General features: G+C 38.7%; 1 protein-coding gene across 1 annotated transcript in view; it reads right to left on the bottom strand.

The window, feature by feature from the left end:
• Positions 1–706: 706 nt before the first annotated feature.
• The window catches only part of tmtc2b (transmembrane O-mannosyltransferase targeting cadherins 2b), a 96598-nt gene continuing 77401 nt past the window's right edge, over positions 707–19903 (bottom strand). The window contains exons 9-12 of the mRNA XM_077515926.1: positions 14528–14609; positions 11806–11920; positions 6512–6575; positions 707–2758 (exon numbers count right to left, since the gene is read on the bottom strand). Of these exons, the coding sequence (XP_077372052.1) occupies positions 2579–2758; positions 6512–6575; positions 11806–11920; positions 14528–14609 (441 nt within the window). The 3' untranslated portion in view covers positions 707–2578. The remainder of the gene's footprint in view (positions 2759–6511; positions 6576–11805; positions 11921–14527; positions 14610–19903) is intronic.

Raw genomic sequence — 19903 nt, forward strand, 5'->3', positions numbered from 1 at the left:
GGTCCATGGAAGGTGTTGGACCATTAACAATGTGCTTCTGAGTTAAGTTGTTTAGTGAAAGTAATGATCAAATAATTCAATAATGTAATCCCAAATTTGGTGTTGTGATGATGGTGGTCGTGAACATCCCAATGGCGTTTCGTTTCTCACCATAAAAAAAGAAACATCAGGTCAACATCATTCATTCCTCATCATTTTTCATCAAACCTTTCAGCGAGGCAGGAACCGCCTGCATTATTCATTTATTTGGGACTCATTTTTCACGTGCCTGTACATTTCATCTGGGAAATCTCAAAACTGGAAGTGAACACACATTTCTCTAATACAGAGAATGTAAGCGCCACTGGACAGTTTGAGCAGCTTCTGTGTACTGTATTTAACTACAGGAAGTACAAGCAGCTCCATGAGGTCGTACCTGGATTACACTGTACGCCATATGTGGACATGCGCTGCCCTCTACATATGGAAATGTTTACAAGTCTTCTTTGATGCTACATGATCAAAGCAGAGTAGATCCATTACTGTTGTTTTTATGACACACTTTAAACAAATTTGTAGCGGAGGCGGCCTTAAATGCTGTGTTAAAACTGTTTCACAGCTTGCAGGACTACACAATTAATTTTGACAGAAAAACACAATAAGAAAGCGGGTGTGAAAACACTTAGTTCAAGTTGGACAAAAAAGGGATGGAATTTTTTCTCTTCTTTTTTCAAATGCATAATAGCATATATTTATTAGGGGGAAAAAAGCAACATCGGGGAAAAGTTCTGTTCTGCCATTTTTTTTTTTTTTTTTTTTAGAAAAAGGAAAAAAATGTTACAAATCTCAATATATACAACAACGTTCAAAAATAAATCTATAATTTAGCTCTGTGAACAACTGTTTCTGCAATAATGCACCGCTTGAGATCCCTGAGCTGAGACACAGAGTGGGACACTTGACAAAAGCAATTCGCAGAGTTTGCTCAAAAACACTGTACATAACAATGAAATACATGTCGTGACCACAGGGTGCGTGACGCTGTGAAGGAATGTCATTAGAAATGTTAACTCGTGAGAAATCACCAAAAAGACGTGACAACGTTCAGATAACCACATTCTGACCAAAACTGCACTTTTTCATCACACTTATACTTCAAATAGATTTAAAGACTTCATCCAGGTACCAAAAGAGAAAAACGCTTTCTTCGTTATGCATGTAAAACACAGTGCCAGCTGGTTCTGTTGCTATGGTAACACAACACAATAACTTACAACGCAATGGCCACTTTCCACTGCATGGTACCTAATTGGCTCAAGGAGGAATAAATTGTCTCGTGACTGTGGCCAACATGGCAAGATTACAATAAATGCTTTTTCTTTTCTTTTTTTTCCCCTTCAATTTCCTGAAGTACTACTTTGAAATGGGCCCAATTGCACTAAACCATTTGGTAGGATGCAGTAGAAAATTGGTCTAACAGATATTTAATGATCAGCAACTTGTAAACATCACCAATTCTATACATTTTCTTCATCTTCAGAAGCTGCGTTTTTACTTATGCTGATAACAGACAAATGTTAATTACACAAAATGTGCAACACTGACACATTAAGCCTGACACCAAAAATGTGCCAAAAAAAAAAAAAAAAAAGCACAGTTAGGCAAACCAACAACTATCTCACGCTTTGCCAGACTTGTATTTTTTTCCTGTAAAATTTTCTGTTTAAACTACACAATTCAGGTATATATTAGGATTCCTTTTATACAAATACATCAAATTAGTTTAGTCCAACACAAAGACAGGATGAAAATATCTCTTCAGTCTTTGAATCGTTAAAAAAGTTCAGCATGGCTATAGATAACATTTGTATTTGGCTAGAATAACTCCTTCACTCATTGACGTATTAAATAAAAGCTTGTGACATGTATGGGAATTGCCGTTACCCAGACTCCCATACTAGTCCTTAAATTGATTACAACTTCCATAGGAAGTTTTTTTTTTTTTCTATATCCACAAAGACTTCATTCCTTCAGCAGTGCCGACATAACACTTGCACTGCTGAAAAAAAGTCTCAATGATTTTATCAGAAGGCATAATAAATATCACAGGTCCAAGTTCTTTCTGTTTTTGTTTTTTTTACATTTTCATGCCAAATCTTTAAACTGTAATTGGCAAGGAATACACTTACTTTACTCTGATGCTTTTGTTGTGCTGCAAGAGCGAATAAATTAATTCCCTTTTCAAGTCTCACATCTACTTAATTACTTCATAATATATTTGTTTTCAAACTTAATCTCATCTATAATTATTCTGGGTGGCTTTCTCAATAGCGTAGGTTCTAAAAGGTGATAGCAAATACCTTCATCTCATTCCTTCAAATTCATTGCCAATGTTTGAAGATGGAACTAAAATCCCACCTGAATTTCAAGTGCTCTCATTAGAAAAAAAAGAAGCAACAATCACGGCAAACTTCGGGCAACATTTCGTGTATGCAAGAGCCATGACGAGGGCGCTGAGGCACCTTTCAGACATCTCTGTGTTTGCAAACGTCCTCCCTGAGTCTCCTCATGTCAGCAAGACGAACATGAGGGTCAACCCTTAAGGGCTGGTGGTCTTCAGGCCTTGTTTCTCCATGATGTTCCACAGCTTACGTAAGTTGGACTGGGTGATGGCGTCATCGGGTTTGAGGCGCAGCGCTCGGAGGTAATTGGCTTCAGCTTGTTGAAGTTTCCCATTGAGGTGTAGGATGGCTCCCAAGTTCATCAAGGCTGCAGGATACTGAAAGATAACGACAAGAGAATGGTTATGTAGGCTCAATTTTTATGATTCTATTTGTTGCATAAATCAATGTAGAACATTTCAACAACCTACAATCTATTTTCTATACACACTTTTCTTAATGCTTTGATGATCTCGGCCTGGCACACAAGTTTGTAGGCAGTTGTTCTAATTGTTAAATCCCCTCAGGTATGATGCTGAAGCCATCTTCGGAGATGCTACGGGTTCAAGTCTGGGCCACTCAAGGACATTCCCAGACTTGTCCCCAGGACATTACTTTGTTATCTTGACAGTCTGCTTGGTGTCAAAAGCTGCAGTAACTTGACCCAGATGATCCTATCTTCTCACAATTTTACATATTTGATGACAGTGTAGGCCTGTAGACATGTAGGAATTGATTTTTCATCGTGGTGGTAGTGCCATCTACTGGCAAAAGCAAATACATGTGTTTTTCGCGGATGAGCCACATCAACCTCATATTTGCTCGGAAGAGTGTTTCGGCCTTTATGATGTTGAAACGCGAACTTTGCCATTTTTGGTGAAATGCTGTTGCTGTGGCAACACATTGTTCGTCCAGAAAAATAAATAAAAAATTAACTATGGTACCAATATAATAATGAATTAAGTAAGATATGAAGCAGTCAGTAGTAGGGATGTAACGATATCCAAACATCACGATACGATATCACGATATGAAGGTCACGATATGATAATTATCACGATATTGTGGGGGCACTGGCGATATTGAAAAAAAGATCGCAATATTGTAGAAAAGAGAGCTCATACTAAATTTTTTTTTTTTTTAAAAACCACCATATTGTGCTTTTGTACATAACAGCATTGCATATAAACCACCTACAATCTCTAATAACAATATTGAGGCACTTACTTGCTATTGCAAGCACACATAGATTGCTTCACAAGCAAATTAGGTTCCCCTTCATCTGACAATTAGCATAGATTTTAAACATAGAAGGCCAAAACATCCCTAATGAAAATTAAATTGCACTAATAAACTAGACACTAGAGGGTGCTAGAACTGCACAAATGGAAATCAACCTGACTTTTTTAACAGATGTGTTCCTTTTAAATATTGTGAACATGACGACGACGATATTGAGGCAGTTTTAATATCACGATATCACGATATTGCCCTTATCGTTACATTCCTAGTCAGTAGGGAATAAACCATCTCCACATTTTTTTTTCTTCCAAAGATAACAAAAAGAAAAAAAAAACAAAATCTCTTGGAGCGCATATCAAGAGCTGAGTTAAATTCCCTCCTCAACTCACCGGTAAAACCTTTCAGTTAAGCTCAGCCAAAAATCTTCCACGCTCTGCTTCATTCATACGGCTAAGACACCTTTGATTTATATCCACACTCCAGCATTTTCCCCTTGCCCTGTAGCAGCACATGCGGCACTCCGCAAATGTCGCTCATCAAAAGCCTTCGTTTTTTTCCCCCTCATTTCCTGCAGCTCAGCAACCACTCGGCCCCCCCCCACACACACACACACAAAACTGTCATATAGCAGAAAAGGCAGAGCCAGATGTGCAGCACATTAGCCTGCTCCATAGAGCAACATGTGCTCATCGAAAGACTGAGTGTGAAATTCAGTTGGGGGATCATTGGCTCAACTAGTGCAGGTAGCTATTAAGGCAAAAAGAATCCCATGATGAGATAGGGCACTTCAAAGCGAAGACGAAGAGCCATGCAAAGCCGGCATCCGATATGACTTAACTTGCTTAGCTGGAGAGAATGGCAAGACTTTAAATGGAGTGAATTGTACTATCGAACCCTGGAGACATTGGCTCTTAATACAAAACACCAGTGCCCTTTGAGTAATTCATGAAACAACAACAGATGAAGATGGACACGGTACTTGGCCTCAGTCGACACACGGAAGGGTAAAGAAGACGAGACGGGTACACTGATCATTTTGTACGCTTTGTCATTCTTATTAATTCTTTGTCTTCTTTACACTTATAGACCATTTGTATCCATAAAACGACTTGCAAACTTTCCTTATTCACGCGGGAGGCTCACGAATTTCAATCGGCTGCAGTGCCGATCAGTCAGTTCTCCCGTGAATCTCCCGGCTTTATAGTGAAGTAAACAGTTTATGTTGTGGGCAATATTTGACACAGTATCTGGCGATAAGGCCAACTTCAAAATAAACCTTACCAAATATGTGAAGATGATACTTTAGATTATAATGATATTATATTGAAGCTTTTCCCGGCAACGTGTCGTGGTGTGACGGCTTGACCTGCCTTTCAGAATGTGCCGTTAATATTGCCGTCATAAACTATTGCGACCTACGTCAAAAACAACTTTGAACTGAAATCTCGTTCAATTGCTAATTAAGGTTGCTTAAAAAAAAAAAAAAAAAAAAAAAAAAAAAAAAAAAAAAACTTAATTAGACAAACATTGTTTTGTACAGCACATGCTGCCAGTCTTTAGTGGCGGCTAACAGTGCTAGCGCGCTAACAGTGAAAGTAGCCATTCCTACTGATCACTTCAACAAACCTAGTTTACTCAAATCTGTTTTAGTTGGCAAAATCGTCAAATTGTCTCATAAACCAAAATCTCACTAATGTTTCTAGAGTGGGAAATAGTGCACTGCTAAGCACAGTTAAAAAACAACAACAACAAAAAAAGTTGATTATCTAGAAATGAAAACTAGTTGGTTGATCATTACTAAGAGGATTTTTTTTTTTTCCCAGCAGGGTACCCAATTACCAAAATATTGAATCGATGCTGCCCTAGAGCAGATTGCAGTATGCAGTGTACCGGTACATACAGTGCTCAGCATGCATATACACCCCCTTTGGAAAAATTAAAGATTTTATGCAGTATCTCAATGAACATAAGAACAATTTCCAAAATGTTGACTAATTGTTTTCTGTAGAATATGCACTTAACTCACAACAGGAAAGTAAGTTTGTAATAGAATGCAGCCAGAGATTACAAAATCAGTTTAATCAAATTAACCAATGCAAAAAATTAATGCAACCCACTACAAAAACGATGAGATCTAGTATTTTCTATGACCTCCATGACTGTTATGGATAGCAACATGTCTGCTCGGCCTGGAATTAACTAGTTGTCAGTCTTTTTCTCGGGGTCTACCTGTTTATACAAAATGTACTTTAATACATTTCATTAAAAACGACTTTTTTTTTTATTGGTACTAATTAACAAATGTTGCTTGTAATCAATAGCCCACGGTAGTGGGAGTATTTTGTAGAATAGTAGCCCATAGAAAATCCTAATTCTGAAAGCAAACTAAAGGTGTTCTTACACACCTGTTAAGGTGTACTCATTTATTATTATGAGCACTGTACATAGCAGAGATGGATAATCAAAGGGATGAGCAGACACCTGACACGAGGGAAGCACTGGCCATTGGAAATTTCATGAGTTTCCCGAATGGCCGATTGCTCAAGTCACTAAATATTAGTTGACCACAAGTAGTAATGGGTGAAATGACTGAATGTTGGTACTCATGTTTTAAAGATGACCATATGTTATTATCATTAGTGTTGCCATGTGGCGCAGATTTAAAGTTGTTGACGAAGCAACAAACTTCTGGTTTAGCAAAATCCCTAATTTCTTCGAGATTCACTGACAATGAAGGCATATTGGACAGTAATATGGCCGAGATTACTGAAAAGCCACCCGGTCTGTGATAACCCAGCGTCCACCAGCTGGAACGGTAATGACAATGATTAGCCACAGTCTGTACTTACGTTGGGTCTCAGGCTTGCTGCTTGTCCATAATACTTCTCAGCTGCAACATTCAAGCTGGCTTGTCTAAAAAGGGAATATAGAAACAATCAGGTCATTACTCATCTTTATTACTCACACATAGAAGAGGATTTCAACCTGCTGTGTTTATGGTTTGTACGGGCGTCACAGAAAAAATACTGGAAGGGACGAGATGAAGAATGAGAATTTGCCTCAATGTTTCTCATTTGATAGCATCTTTCTCGATGATTGGATCCTTGATAACATCTCATCTCAGGAGTACAGTGCAAGCACATTTTGGTTAATTGAGTCTTGAGGTCAGGACTCACAGCAAAGGAAGCTGACTCGGTGTATTTAACACTCATTCATGTGTACAGCTAGTAAGTAGAGGAACCAGTGACGAACATTACAAACTAGACATTTAGTTTAAAGCTTTTGAAATTCCTTGCTATTTGCTGATGTCAAACGTTACGTCGACTCTCTTTCTCTTGTTATAAAAGTGTGCTAAAGCACAAATCACAGAGCCCAACTGCCTTATTTTCACTGATGGTAACAAGTGCTCTATTCAAATGGGCTATTTTTGACAAAGTCAAGGACAGCAGTGAGGCCGTGGCTGCTGGTGGAGCCGCTTTTTCTCTGCTGATCAAAGAAGGCCAGCTTTCTTGTTGGATGTTGTGGTCAATTATAAGATCACTTGTTATTTAAAATTCCAGGTAAAAGAGGATTCAACAATCATCAGTTTTCCATAGAAATAAACAGTGAAACATGTTTGGTCTTGTGCAAAAAAAAAAAAAAAAAAAAAAGAACAAAAAAGAACAACCTAATAGCACGAGTCTGATTACAATCAAGTGAAGTAAAGTATAGCTTTACAAGATCAGCATTTTTTTGGCCAATCGTTGATCAACGGGTTTGGGGATTTAAAAAAATAAATAAATAAATCAGAAGACGGAGCAATGTATCATATTTCTACAGTCAATGGCCACCATCCGTGGGGGATACTGAAAACCCACATATAAAGAAGACAATTGAAATGTATAGAAAAAAATAACACCAAAAATTCTTTAAAAATTGCTGATAGACATTAAATATAACATTATAACATGTAACGAGCCCATCAGATCGGGAAGACATTACAGCCGATCACAGAATTTGCACAAAACACATTCTCCTACACCAAACTCATCAAAGGATTCCTAACTTTACTGGGGCACAGTCATGTTGGAAACATAAAAAGAAAAGAAAAAGAAAAGAACATACTTAAGAACGCATATTATTGGCCAAAATGGAAATAAAAAGTACAAAATTTATCCCCAAAACATCCATTAATTGATTAAGAGATGTCATTTTTTGTTAAATGTATGCAAATGATGACAAATGTAAGCATGTTGTTGATTTCAAAATTTCATTTCGTCAAGTAACGACATACTGTAACATGCTCCCATTTTATTTTATTTTATTTTTTTGTTTCTCCATGAAAAAGATTGTCTACGAAAGAGCAATCCAGATACAAGCAGGCAGATATGCTAGATTGTTATAAATGGGTAAGTTTTACATCTAACCACAACCACGTTTGTTTGCCATTATTTAGAAACAGATTTTTGAAAAAGATGATTTCTTGCTCAATCCATCACTGTTTGGCAGAAGTCGCCTGGAGAGCTAACAAAACATGACTGAAGGTGCTCAAGGACTTTGTAAGGCTGCCAAACTTGTAGTGAACAAAGGAATTTGAGAGACAGTGGCTAGTTCTAACCATACAAACAAGCACTTTTTTTTCACAACCTAAACTAAAGTATGAGAAGGCAACGAGAGAAATCAACTGCTGAATAACTGATCTTACTACTGGGACATCTTGTTTACAATTTATCTCCCCAAGACATGACTAACTCAAAGAACAAAGAGTCATCAAGTACGGAAATGTTACTGATAGCTGTATCAAGGGAAGGGTACAAGTACATAAAGTTTAAAGCAATTCTGAGATTTTGTGTGGAAACTGAGACCAAGTCAAAGTAGCACAAATTGGCATACCTAACGTAATGACATGCTCGTCATTGTTAAGATATGCGTGCTGCTGTTTGACATGGCAGAGAACATATGGCCTGTCGAATGTGAAATCATATGTGAATTATAAGTGTATGCCAGTTTTTGATATGTTGCGTACTGTAGAACACCAAATAATTTGATACACAAAAGGTACAGAACTCCCAAATAGCCTTTAAGCATTAAACAGCCTACTGTTCAAAACTGTCGTTGCCAACTAGAATCAATTTACAAGACGGAAGATGAAAACCTATTTCATAACTTGTTAAAAGGAGAACACGTGCAATTATTAGTTTGGTAGCAAAACGATCAGAAGCTCCTGAGAGTGCAATAAAAATACATTTCACCTCATCCTTTTGACGAGTGTCTCTTTCGCCTAACAGCCAGAGAGGCCTTTCCACGTCTGCACCCAACATAAACACATAAAGAGCGAGAGCTGTGGACGGGTCAGGCATCACGCCAAACAGGAAGAAGAAAGCCTGAGCATTGCTCAAAACTACTCTCCAGAAGTGAAGTTGCCTTTTTGTATGTTTACATGTCACTTTTTACATTTATGGGCTTAGTCTGATTGAAATGGATTTCTAGATACAAAAAAAAAATAACTTTACTGCTACTATATCCAGCTTTATTTACGAATTTCCATTCATCATATACAGCAGTGGCGTTCCGTCCTAGTAAGCTATTAGGCGGCGCTTGCACGACCTCTTCAAAATAAAATCATTGAAAATATTGCTGTCAGTGTCCTCGAAAATACAATACCGTAGTTCTACTGTTTGGTCTTAAATTCCTGCATATTTTGTCCTGTTTTCTTCGCGGGTTGCGGAGAAGTCGACAGTTTGTTTCATGCAGACACAAATGAGAAATCAATTGTGTTAGTTCTGTGAACGTTGTTTCCGGTATGTGCGGCTTTTAAATGGCAAAAAAGCTGTCGGTCACACAGCCTATCTGACAACGTGCATGCGCAAAATTGGCTTACTTGGCTTGTTCTGTGGTCAACAGTCATTGTTCAGTTCAAGTTCATCGCCGAATCCCAATGTGCCCTTTTCCTGGAGAACTTTTGAGGAAAGGAAGTATAATGAACTAAGTGGGGTTGTTGAGCACTATGATGTCTGACTGTTAGTGAACGCAACACAGGTCCCGCGGGAGGGAGGGAGGTTTACCCCGGGTTTTCACTGGATGCGGTTGCGGTGCGGTTGTGGTGCGGTCCGGCGACGCAAGCAATTAGATTCCATTCATTCGAATGGTGCAGTTTACACCGCTTGCGGGTGCGTTGCGTGTCGACTGCGGAAGGCCTGCGGCGTGCCGCAAGCCTTCCGCAAGGATAGCCTATTTTCTATTTTTGCCGGACGCCGCAGCGGTAGGCCTCCGGCAAATGGCAAGCTAGCACAAAACACATCGAGCGGGACAGGAAGACCGAGGCAGTTTCAAAATAAATTTCCGGTTAGCTTTCAGAATAAAACACTCGCCAGCTCCTATTTCGCAAGTTTTTCAGCAAAACGTGACGTGGGCGTCGCCGGGCCATGTGCTCATTCACGGTTTAGACACCAGCGAACATGGACGAGGAGAGGTTTATATTGGAGGTGGAAAACCACAAAATAATATATGACACGGCACATCCTTTTTATAAGGACTGTAATGTATTGTGAGTTTGATGTTCGCGATTGCTTGTTGTGCCTGTCTCGCTTGCCGTACTGAGCGGCAGCCGGACGCGGAAGACAGAAATAAAGAGTGGACCCGCACTGACCCGACTCTCGTTATTAATATACTTTACAAGGACAACCAAAAAAAGGATGCTGCATGTTATCTCATAGCAGAAGAAGAAGAAAATGTTAAATCAAAAGAAGTCCACCTCTCGTTGTGAAATGCCACATGATCGCGCGCGCGCGGTCCCGCGAGACACGTTGGGAAGTGGGCGGCGACGGAGCTGCCGGACCGCAGCTGTGCGGAGCCGGTGTGGATTGACAAAAAAATTGACCCGTCCGGAGCACGCAGTCAAGACGCACCGCACCGCAACCGCACCGCAACAGCATCCAGTGAAAACCCGGGGTTAGGAGGCGTGCAGTTCAGTTAACGTTGTTTGTTATTGTACTTTTTTTCCTGCTACCATCGAGAGCTGTTGTACTGTGCTGGTTATATTGTAACTAGCACTGGCTAGCAGTCAGTGGCTTTGCATCCCGAAGATAGAGGGCCGGCAAATGGCCATATTTCATGCATCATTCTCGGCCGTGCTCCGCATTCCTCCGGCGCGCTCCAGGAATGGTCCAGCAAAAATATCATTTAAAGTGGTCGTCCTACTGGAGTATTCATCACGAAAACGGGGATTAATTTCGTTCCTCACGTTCAAGAAAGGACATATGAGAGACATCAGTGGCTAGGTGGCTGTCCAAATAGGTCAGTAAACTTTATTGTTGGTTGAAAATCTTGCGGCTTTTCTGCGATGTCATTTTTTTCCCTTCTCTGAGTTGAGTTTACATCATGGGCACGAGCCAGTCCCGAATACTGTAAATTCCAACGAACTGGCAAATTGTGATTTTGTCATTTCATACACCACGGAACTGGTTACATTAAGTGTGTGCGTATCAACCTGTCCTGAATATTTCTGCTTTAATTTTATACCTACACAGCGGTATAAAATAATATTTAATATTGAAATTAATAATAAAAATACAGAAAAAAAAAATTCGCCCGCGCCCTTACGGGCGCTTGCATATGTGAGTCTTCAGCATGTCCACTACAAAAAGTCACCGCTCGCCACTGATATACAGGTCTGCCAAATATTGGGGATGGTTTTATTTAGAAAGACATAACCAACACACTGGTCTATCTTGCATAGCACAACTATTAGCACAATAAACATACCTTTTATTTATCCAGCAGCCCCAAATTCCATTTAATAGCTTGCATTTAGAAAAACAACAGCGAGCCGGTGGCCGACTAACACTTCATTTTTCAGGCCCCTCAGCTGCACGTTTCACTTTGACTTGGAAGTGGAAGCCAGCTCCCGCCAAGCAAGAGTGGCAGGGAAAAGTGAGAAGGCACATATGAAAATACACAGCCGAAAAGCTCACTGAGCTCAGCTGGCACTGCGACCACAGAAGAGGATTATAAAGTGCAAGTCAAGTCAATCGTACTGGCTGGGGAGAAACCATGCAGACATGGCACACTTCCCTCTTTTACAAACAGCCTTCCCATTCCACTGAAGGAACAGCGTATACAGTAAAGATACCACAAAGTGAAAAAATTCCAATCCAAAACGTACCTGAGCATGTGAGCAGCACTGAAGACCACATCAAATTCCTCACTGTCGAGCCGGGCCGCCTTTTGTGCCATCTCCGCCGCTTCCAGCAGCCGCGACTCTTCCAACAAAAACTGACCTGGAAGCCCAACAGAGAAGGGCATTGTTAGAATGTAGAGGGGAACTCTTGGGAAAAATAGAATTGACAGAGTGGCACCCAATATGGGGAAGACATAATAGAATATGTACTGTGAGGAGATATATGACTGAATTTAGACATACTTTGAGTATTGTACTGTCTTGACTTATTTTTTCTCAAATATTCTACCAGGATGCTAAACCACCCAATGGACTAAGAAATCATCTTAAAAGTGTGGATAACGCAAAGTTATTTACACAGGCCAGAAGAAAACAAGGACAATACCGGTACTTCATATGTAATACTAGGAGGTAAAGAAGTGGAAGGAATTCAACCACATCTCTTTGCTTCTGACGGACATCCAATGATGATGTCATTCCCAAAATGGCTGACAGGAAGTGGATACGTGCAAACAAACGTTTTTAACATGTTATATTTAAACGAGCATTTTAACATTTTAAGTTGGGTAAATTGAACCGGTTTAAAATGAAATTCCTACAGTGGAGATGTAACCCAAATTTCGATTCAAGTCGGATTTCACCGTTAAAGACGATATTTACATCAAAATATTTTGAACAATAATTGAAAAACAGAGATAGTTGTGCGACCCGGAAGAGCCGAAACCAATATTTTGTGTTTCCGCACGGACATTCATTGCTGACGGACGGGAGAGCGGAGCTAATGGAGACTTATGCTGCATTCGAGGATGGTTGGAACTCGGATTTATCTGAGTTGGTTTTCCCCAGTTCCGACCTGAAAGCATTCGAGGTGAAAGTAAACAACCAAAATGGCGGATAGTGGGAGTTTTCCATATCATACCTTCTACGATATTACCGGTGTATTTCTTTTGGGTGATAAAAATTTTAAATATCGCAAAATTGAGGTTCTGTCGCGTCTTCGGCAAAGTGGGAGTGAGATTCGTCGTGTGGAGGCTGTTTGGTTACAAGAGGTCGCGGTCGCGTATTGTTTGGCCAAGATAAACAATCCGCCGGGTTTATATTACCGTGACCGATAGTTCGCCATCTAGTTCACGTGAGTTTGTGATGCCAACCGGCCGCTAAGCTAATGTTCTCTAAATGAGATGGCGTGTGCGTTGTCACACAGTAGCCTAAACATGCACATTTGTGTTATTCATACCCGCTAGTAATGTCTACAAGCAATCACGGCATTTTCTCGCTCCTCTGATATTAACCAATCAGAGACATTCAAGGCAACCTGCGCTCGCAGGAGGGTTGCCGGTTGCGGCAAAAATAACCACTGCCTAAACAATCACAAAGGAAAAAATTTTTTTTACCAATAGACTTGCCTGCGATGTACAAAGCATGACGCCAAAACTGGCTGCTACCGTATCATTGGCGATTCCCCCTTACAACACGAGGATCAACCACACAGGAGAAAATAATGGACTTTTTTGACTCATGCAATTTGCCACTGACTTCTGAAGGTATTTGCTTTCATTGTGAATTTGCTTTAAGCAGTTATGTTACAATTCACAGGGTAAACACTAGCTGGCCTGTTTTTATTTCCATTTTATTCCATTACAGTTGCTATATTTGCACTTTGTTTACATTTCAATTCAGGAAAAAAAAGTTGGGTTAAATATTGTTGCTGCAATAAAAGTGCTCTTATTCCAATACCAATCACAAATCTATTGTTCAGTAATTACTACCAATATATTGTCACCGCAAATTTCTTTGAAATATCGTGATATAATATTTAGGCCATATCACCCACCCCTAGTAGATAGTTATAAATTAGTTTTTATTTTTGTCCTAAAACTAATTTTGACCTCCAGTAAACTCGTCTTCTTACAATTTTGCTTCATTTATTGTTCTTATCTTATTTCATAAGCATGTCATACAGTTCAGTAGTTCACTGTTAATTTCATGCAGGCAGATAGCTGTATACTGTCACGTACGGTGTGTTAAGTGAAGTTATTTTTAATATTTATGGCTGAAGAACGCTAACTAGTTTTATACTTGAGTAAATTGTGTTTTGCCATTCAGAGTGACGTCACATTGTAGTCCGCCGGTGAAGTCGGGGTACTTTTCCCCCCACCCTGACTTCGCAAGTTGAATTTCCGAGTTCAAGGGGGCATTCCCGTACACACATCCTGGTTTGAAGTCGGAAAAGTCTGACTTACAACCATCCTCGAATGCAGCATTAAACACGGAAATGTGACACGCCTGATGGTGAGCCGACCTGCTCGAAGACGTCCGTTGCTGGGAGCAACAACACAACTTTAAAATGGCGTGATTATTGTAGGAAATTAACGAAAAAGAAGGCGTTACGGATGAGGCACTGGCGCCGTAAACTCGAAACAACGTAGGTCGTGTATGACGTAACTTGAGGACTCCCTGTAATGTAATTAATTAATCCAAATTGAATATATAACGTTTAATGTTCATTAAAACGTAATACAGTCACTTTGGATGAACTTCTTCAATCGTGTGTTACCAGTTGAAGCGACTTTTTAAATATTGGTCAGAAATTCTTTTTAAACTTAAATTGGTTCAAAAATTATCTTTAGAGTGCACTTGTGGATATAAGGCTGGGATCAACTTACTATATATTCAAATCAAGTTGAAAAAACAAACGACTACTTACCATAATGCATGTAACAGTTGCCCTTTGTGGGATCCAGTTGGATGGCCTTCAAGAAGTACCTCTCTGCTTCTGATTTCTGCCCCTGAGACGGATCAACCACAATGTCATTATTACTGTTTCAAATGCCTCATGAAACTATTCATTCCAATAACACCACATTCAACTCAACAGCCTCACTTTAACAATAAATCTTAATAAATACCCATGCACCCGCGCTGTTTCTCCAAGCTCATGTGTCATGTGTCAACATACAGTACGTGTGGTCACTCCTGATGCAGCCGATCAAACAGGGCCAAGGCTCATTCGTTACACTTTGAACAGTGCAAAAAACACTTGCGCAAAGCAACCACAGATTACTGGTGTGTACATTCGATTCTATGTGGGGCAATGGAAAGTGGATGCAAATAAAATAGACACTGAACTGAGAGGTGGATGCATGCTTATATTTGGATTGTTCTTTAAGGTGATGTAAAAATGCATTTGCCATGCTGTGTAGTAATGCTTTCTACTTCTAAACTCCATTTGCATTTATTTTAGGTGCCACTCTTTGAACCATGACAACATGAACATATTTGAACAGACAGAACTTGTCTTCTCACTCAAAAACAAAAAAAAACAAAAAAATAGAAGAGACTGATAACAATGAACACAAATGTGCACAACATGTGCATACTGCTTCTGCATACTACTAAGCTGTAGGTGAAGCCAATACGAAACAAATTAAAATCAAAGCCACAAAAAAAGCCCCTAGAGACTTTGAACTGTCATTCAAAGCGAAGCAAGCAGAGCAGCCGGCCAATCGAAGTGCAGGCTGGGCCATGAACACGTTCAACTCTCATTCAAGCACCAGATGACATCTGATCAAACAAACCACTAACAGCAGCCTTCTATAAGAGCCTGCTTTAGTATTAACAAGGCAGCCATAATTAGAACGTTTTTTTTTTGCCTGAAAAGAACAATAAGCCCAATATGAATAATGCATTCACAAAGCCCTCATACGCTTGAGATAAAGCACTTTATTTTGGCACCATCCAACTAGCAGACTCTCGTATTAATGCCTCTACGGTTTTCAGTGAACTGCAAATTCAATGAATTAATTTTCAATGTAAATAAACAAGTGTGGCGAGTTTCCTCTGATGCTGTGGAAAATCAAGCCAGTACGAGGTACAATGTACTGTAAATATGGCCGCGCCTGGGAGTCAACTTACATTCCAATGGGAAAGCGGTCATCTCTGTGTAGTTTCATTCGGACTTTTGACAGGATGATGATTTTATAATAATGGAGGCATGTGTGTGTGTGTGTGTGTGTGTGTGTGTGTGTGTGTGTGTGTGTGTGTGTGTGTGTGTGTGTGTGTGTGTGTGTTTGCTCAAACTCAGAATAAAGCTTTTACCCTCACAAATGGGAGTTGAGAGTGGATAGAAGACGAGACTTGTGACACGATCTAATTTATCAGATGTAACTAGTTACAGACAAAAACTGTAAAGTCATTTAACGTGCATCAGACAGATGAAAAAAATATCAGTGTTCATGAATACTGAAGATGCACAGAGGGGGTTTACTAAAAGCCTGTCTCAAATTATACATATTTTATGCATAATACTAGTGTAAGACATTAAGGATGGGTATCGTTTCTAATTTCCTCAATTGATCCGATTTCAATTTGCAAGAGTTCCGTTCAATTCGATTTAAATTTTTCCCGATTTGATTCACTTCAATTCAATGCAATATTGATTAACTATGGCACATCAATTCTTCTTAAATGTCAAGGACATGATAAAAACTACACAAATATTAAATTCCAAAGTAAATTTTGCCGAGTCAGTAACTGGTCAAATGGTTTAGTTTATTAATGAAAGTAACACCTTTATAATCACGGTTACACACATATTGACATCAAGCAGGGATGAGATGGAAAATATTTTCACAATTCAATTCAATAATTGTAAATCAAAATTAAAAGGATTCGGGATTATCTTTAAGTGCAATAAGTCAGGTCTTAATACGTTTAAATTGACGTGAACAGTAAATTTCGAGAAAAAAAAATGGTCCTTTAAAATATTTATTTTCTGAAGAATTTATGGTGGAAAAAAACTCTATAAAATAACCATTTTTTCCCCATGATTTTATGAATAAATATCAGGCTTGAAAAGGAAAATCGATTCAATGTTGATTAATGATTTATGTATTTATTTATTTATTTTTTTAAACCCAGCCCTATAAGAAATACAGTAGGGGAAAGGGTTCCACATATTTTACATCCTGAATGGCCTCTATTGGGGATATATGCAAGTTATCAATACCAGGCATCATATTGGGCTTATTTAAAAGGTATCAGTACTCACGATGGTGGCAGATACCAGTCGCGGCCACACTCTTGTGGCTAGTTTTACAACTAGAAATAAGAAATTAGAACTGCAATGCAACTTTAAGGAAAAATGCTATATTGGAATATAAAGAGCTTGCTTTAAAATAATCTGTTACTTTTTTGGGGGGGAAATTTTCTGTATCAAAAGTATTAGTGGAATAGGTTATTGGTATCAGTGACTACTCAAGAGTTGAGTACTCAGACTGGTATCGGTCTGAAAAATAAAGTGTATAGAGTGGAGACTCTTTCGGGATCACCAATATGAACACCATTGATCAAGCGCTTGTGTGCTTCATGTGCTCGTTTGTATTTTGGCACACATGCTGGCCTTAATGGTGTGTGCCTCACACCTAAAATCTCTGGACAACGTCAGAAAAACTGCAAATGCGGTCCAATGAATGACGCCTGAATTTTATTAACTGTTGGAAATGACAGCACATAGCGGAAAACAATTCTGTTAGCAAGCATTTGTGTCAACATTCTGACACGCGTTGGAATCCTTGAGGTAAAGCGGAGGTGTGGAGTGTTCAGCACAACGAGGCGGGCAATAATAGCGTCATGATGAGATTACATCTCCCGCTTCCTTCCCGACAAGCAATAAACTCCGATTCAATCGCTGGCCGTGTCTCAGCTAGCAGCTCTGTACCCCCTTGTCCTCCATTCCCTCAACCCTTAATGATCCCGCCGCCAAGCTTAATCGCTCAAAATCTCCACCCTCAACCTAAACCACCCCGAGTGGATCTGGGTAATTTTGTCACAGGAGAGTGTGCAAGCAGGCGATGACAGATGACCAGACTGCAGGGCTGGTCATATATTCCTTACAAACACCAAATCACTGCACGTGTCACAGTGGTTAAGCCCAAATAATTAACTTCCCTTCTGTGCTGGTGTTGCACTAATATAATCATATGTGCTCAAAGCTGCTTTTCCATCCGTCATTGTCAAAATCTACACAAATGTCTCCCTTAAGATTTCAACTTTCGGCTAAAATCAGTAGCAGTCTCCTAAATAAAATGCAATTCTCGTCACGGATAACTGAGCGGCAAAGCATAACACTCGTCTGTGTTATTCCCACAGACTGGGCTTGGGAAAACAACTTGAGTTCAAATGATTTATGATGAAGGGCTTTTGCACAGAGAGAACTTTATGCCAACTTAACAGGCGACTTTTATTTGAGATCACCAGCAGAATAATTCTGAGTTTGATTGACTGGCAACCAATTAGGGTGTAGACTGCTGGTAAACCGGGATTAAGCTCAAGCTCATCCGTGACAACGTATATGAAAAGAGTTGAAAATGAATGGATGGGTTTGAGAAAAAATAAAAATAAAAAGCGATGGGAATAAACACACGATTGAAAAACTGAAGAATCAAGTGTGTTTCTTCATCAAAAAGAACATCTCTGCAAAAAGACCAAATTTTAAAAGTTCATATTTAGAGAAAGACATGAAATCATGCATGACATTGTTTGTATAAGGGAAAATAAGAAGTGACGAGTCAGGAGGTGTTTTGTCCTCCAGAAGAATTCCAGATCCCATTGCACTCAGCTTTAGTACACAATTATCTTCTTTCATTCGAGGCCTGGACTGTGGAGGAGGGATTGGGGTGAGGGCCTATTCCTACAGTACAATAGTGCTACTTCAAATCAATATGTTGGTTAATTTTGAATGTTACATTTAAAAACTTTCATGGGATGAAAATAAGTGTGACTAATGCCAACCAAACAATCACTTGTACCATGATCCAGTACAAGAGCGACATCAAATAGTTGGACAACAATGCTCCGTTTTAATTGATAATTCAAGAGGTAAGAATTTTATAAAACAGTGTTTGTTGTACACTGTAATTAGCACTGTATCAAATAGAACGCTTTGTCATGTATTTAAATGAGGTAACCATAATAATTAAAAACAACTCCTAGTATGACATAGTACACATATTCAACACTTAGTTTTGTTGCTAACCTCTTAGACTGTGTCTGAACCGAGAATGAATCAGTACTCTATAATTTTCAAATTAAGTGGCCTATATAGCAGCAAGATTTAGTAGCCTGGAAAATATGGCATTAAATCTGAAAATTGTATTTTTATAACTTCAGACAGACCAATATGTTTTTTCAGCGCCGATAACGGTACTGATTAGTAATCAAGGAGGCTGATAACCAATATTTGGAGCCGATATTCCATTTCCACTAAATGGAAAATATTAATGTCAAAATTGTAAAAAAACAAAACAAAAACAAACAAACAAAAAAAACACTCCTGAGCTATTTCAGACATATTTATTGAACAATTTTTTAAGATTTGCAAAATGGCATTTTAGTCTTAAAGAGTAAAATATAAATAAATGAATACATTTAAAAAAATCTCCAATATTCCAATATTTCAAAATCTGATATATTTTACTTATCTTAGTTTTAATTTCAAACAAAAACAGAAGGTGCATTGAATTCCTCGGGTTAGCAACATCTCTTATAAAGTTAACTGAACATTTCGATAAATAGTTTCCTGAAGTTAAACAGAGTTTTAAATTAGGGATAGACCGATTATCGGCGGGGACGATATATTTGTCAAAATGCCAAATATCGGCATCGGCTTTTTTACCAATCTGAAGGCCGATAACGGTGGTATCTCACTGAGCGGCGAATGCTTGCGAACATAGTCAAATTCAGAGTTTTTATCAAGATTTGTCCACAACAGTTTAGCTGACACATTGGGAACTCCCTTACACTTGATTTTTTTTTTAAATAATGAAAATAATAATAATAACAACAACAATAATAATAATAGTAATAATAATAATAAAATTAAGAAATTATGTTGAAATTTTGAAAAAATATCTGCCTGCAGTAGAAAACGTTTTCAACTATTCACTTGCTTAATTTTTAACTTTGTGTAACACATGCTGATGACTGAAATTTTTTTTTTTTAGATTTTTAAAAAAACAAAGCTGTCAATTCTTTGTATGTTTAAGATTAAAAGGAAAAAAAACATAAAATTTTAAAATTTTGA

This window comes from Festucalex cinctus, chromosome 3, assembly GCF_051991245.1.
Source record: "Festucalex cinctus isolate MCC-2025b chromosome 3, RoL_Fcin_1.0, whole genome shotgun sequence".
Lineage (NCBI taxonomy): Eukaryota > Metazoa > Chordata > Actinopteri > Syngnathiformes > Syngnathidae > Festucalex > Festucalex cinctus.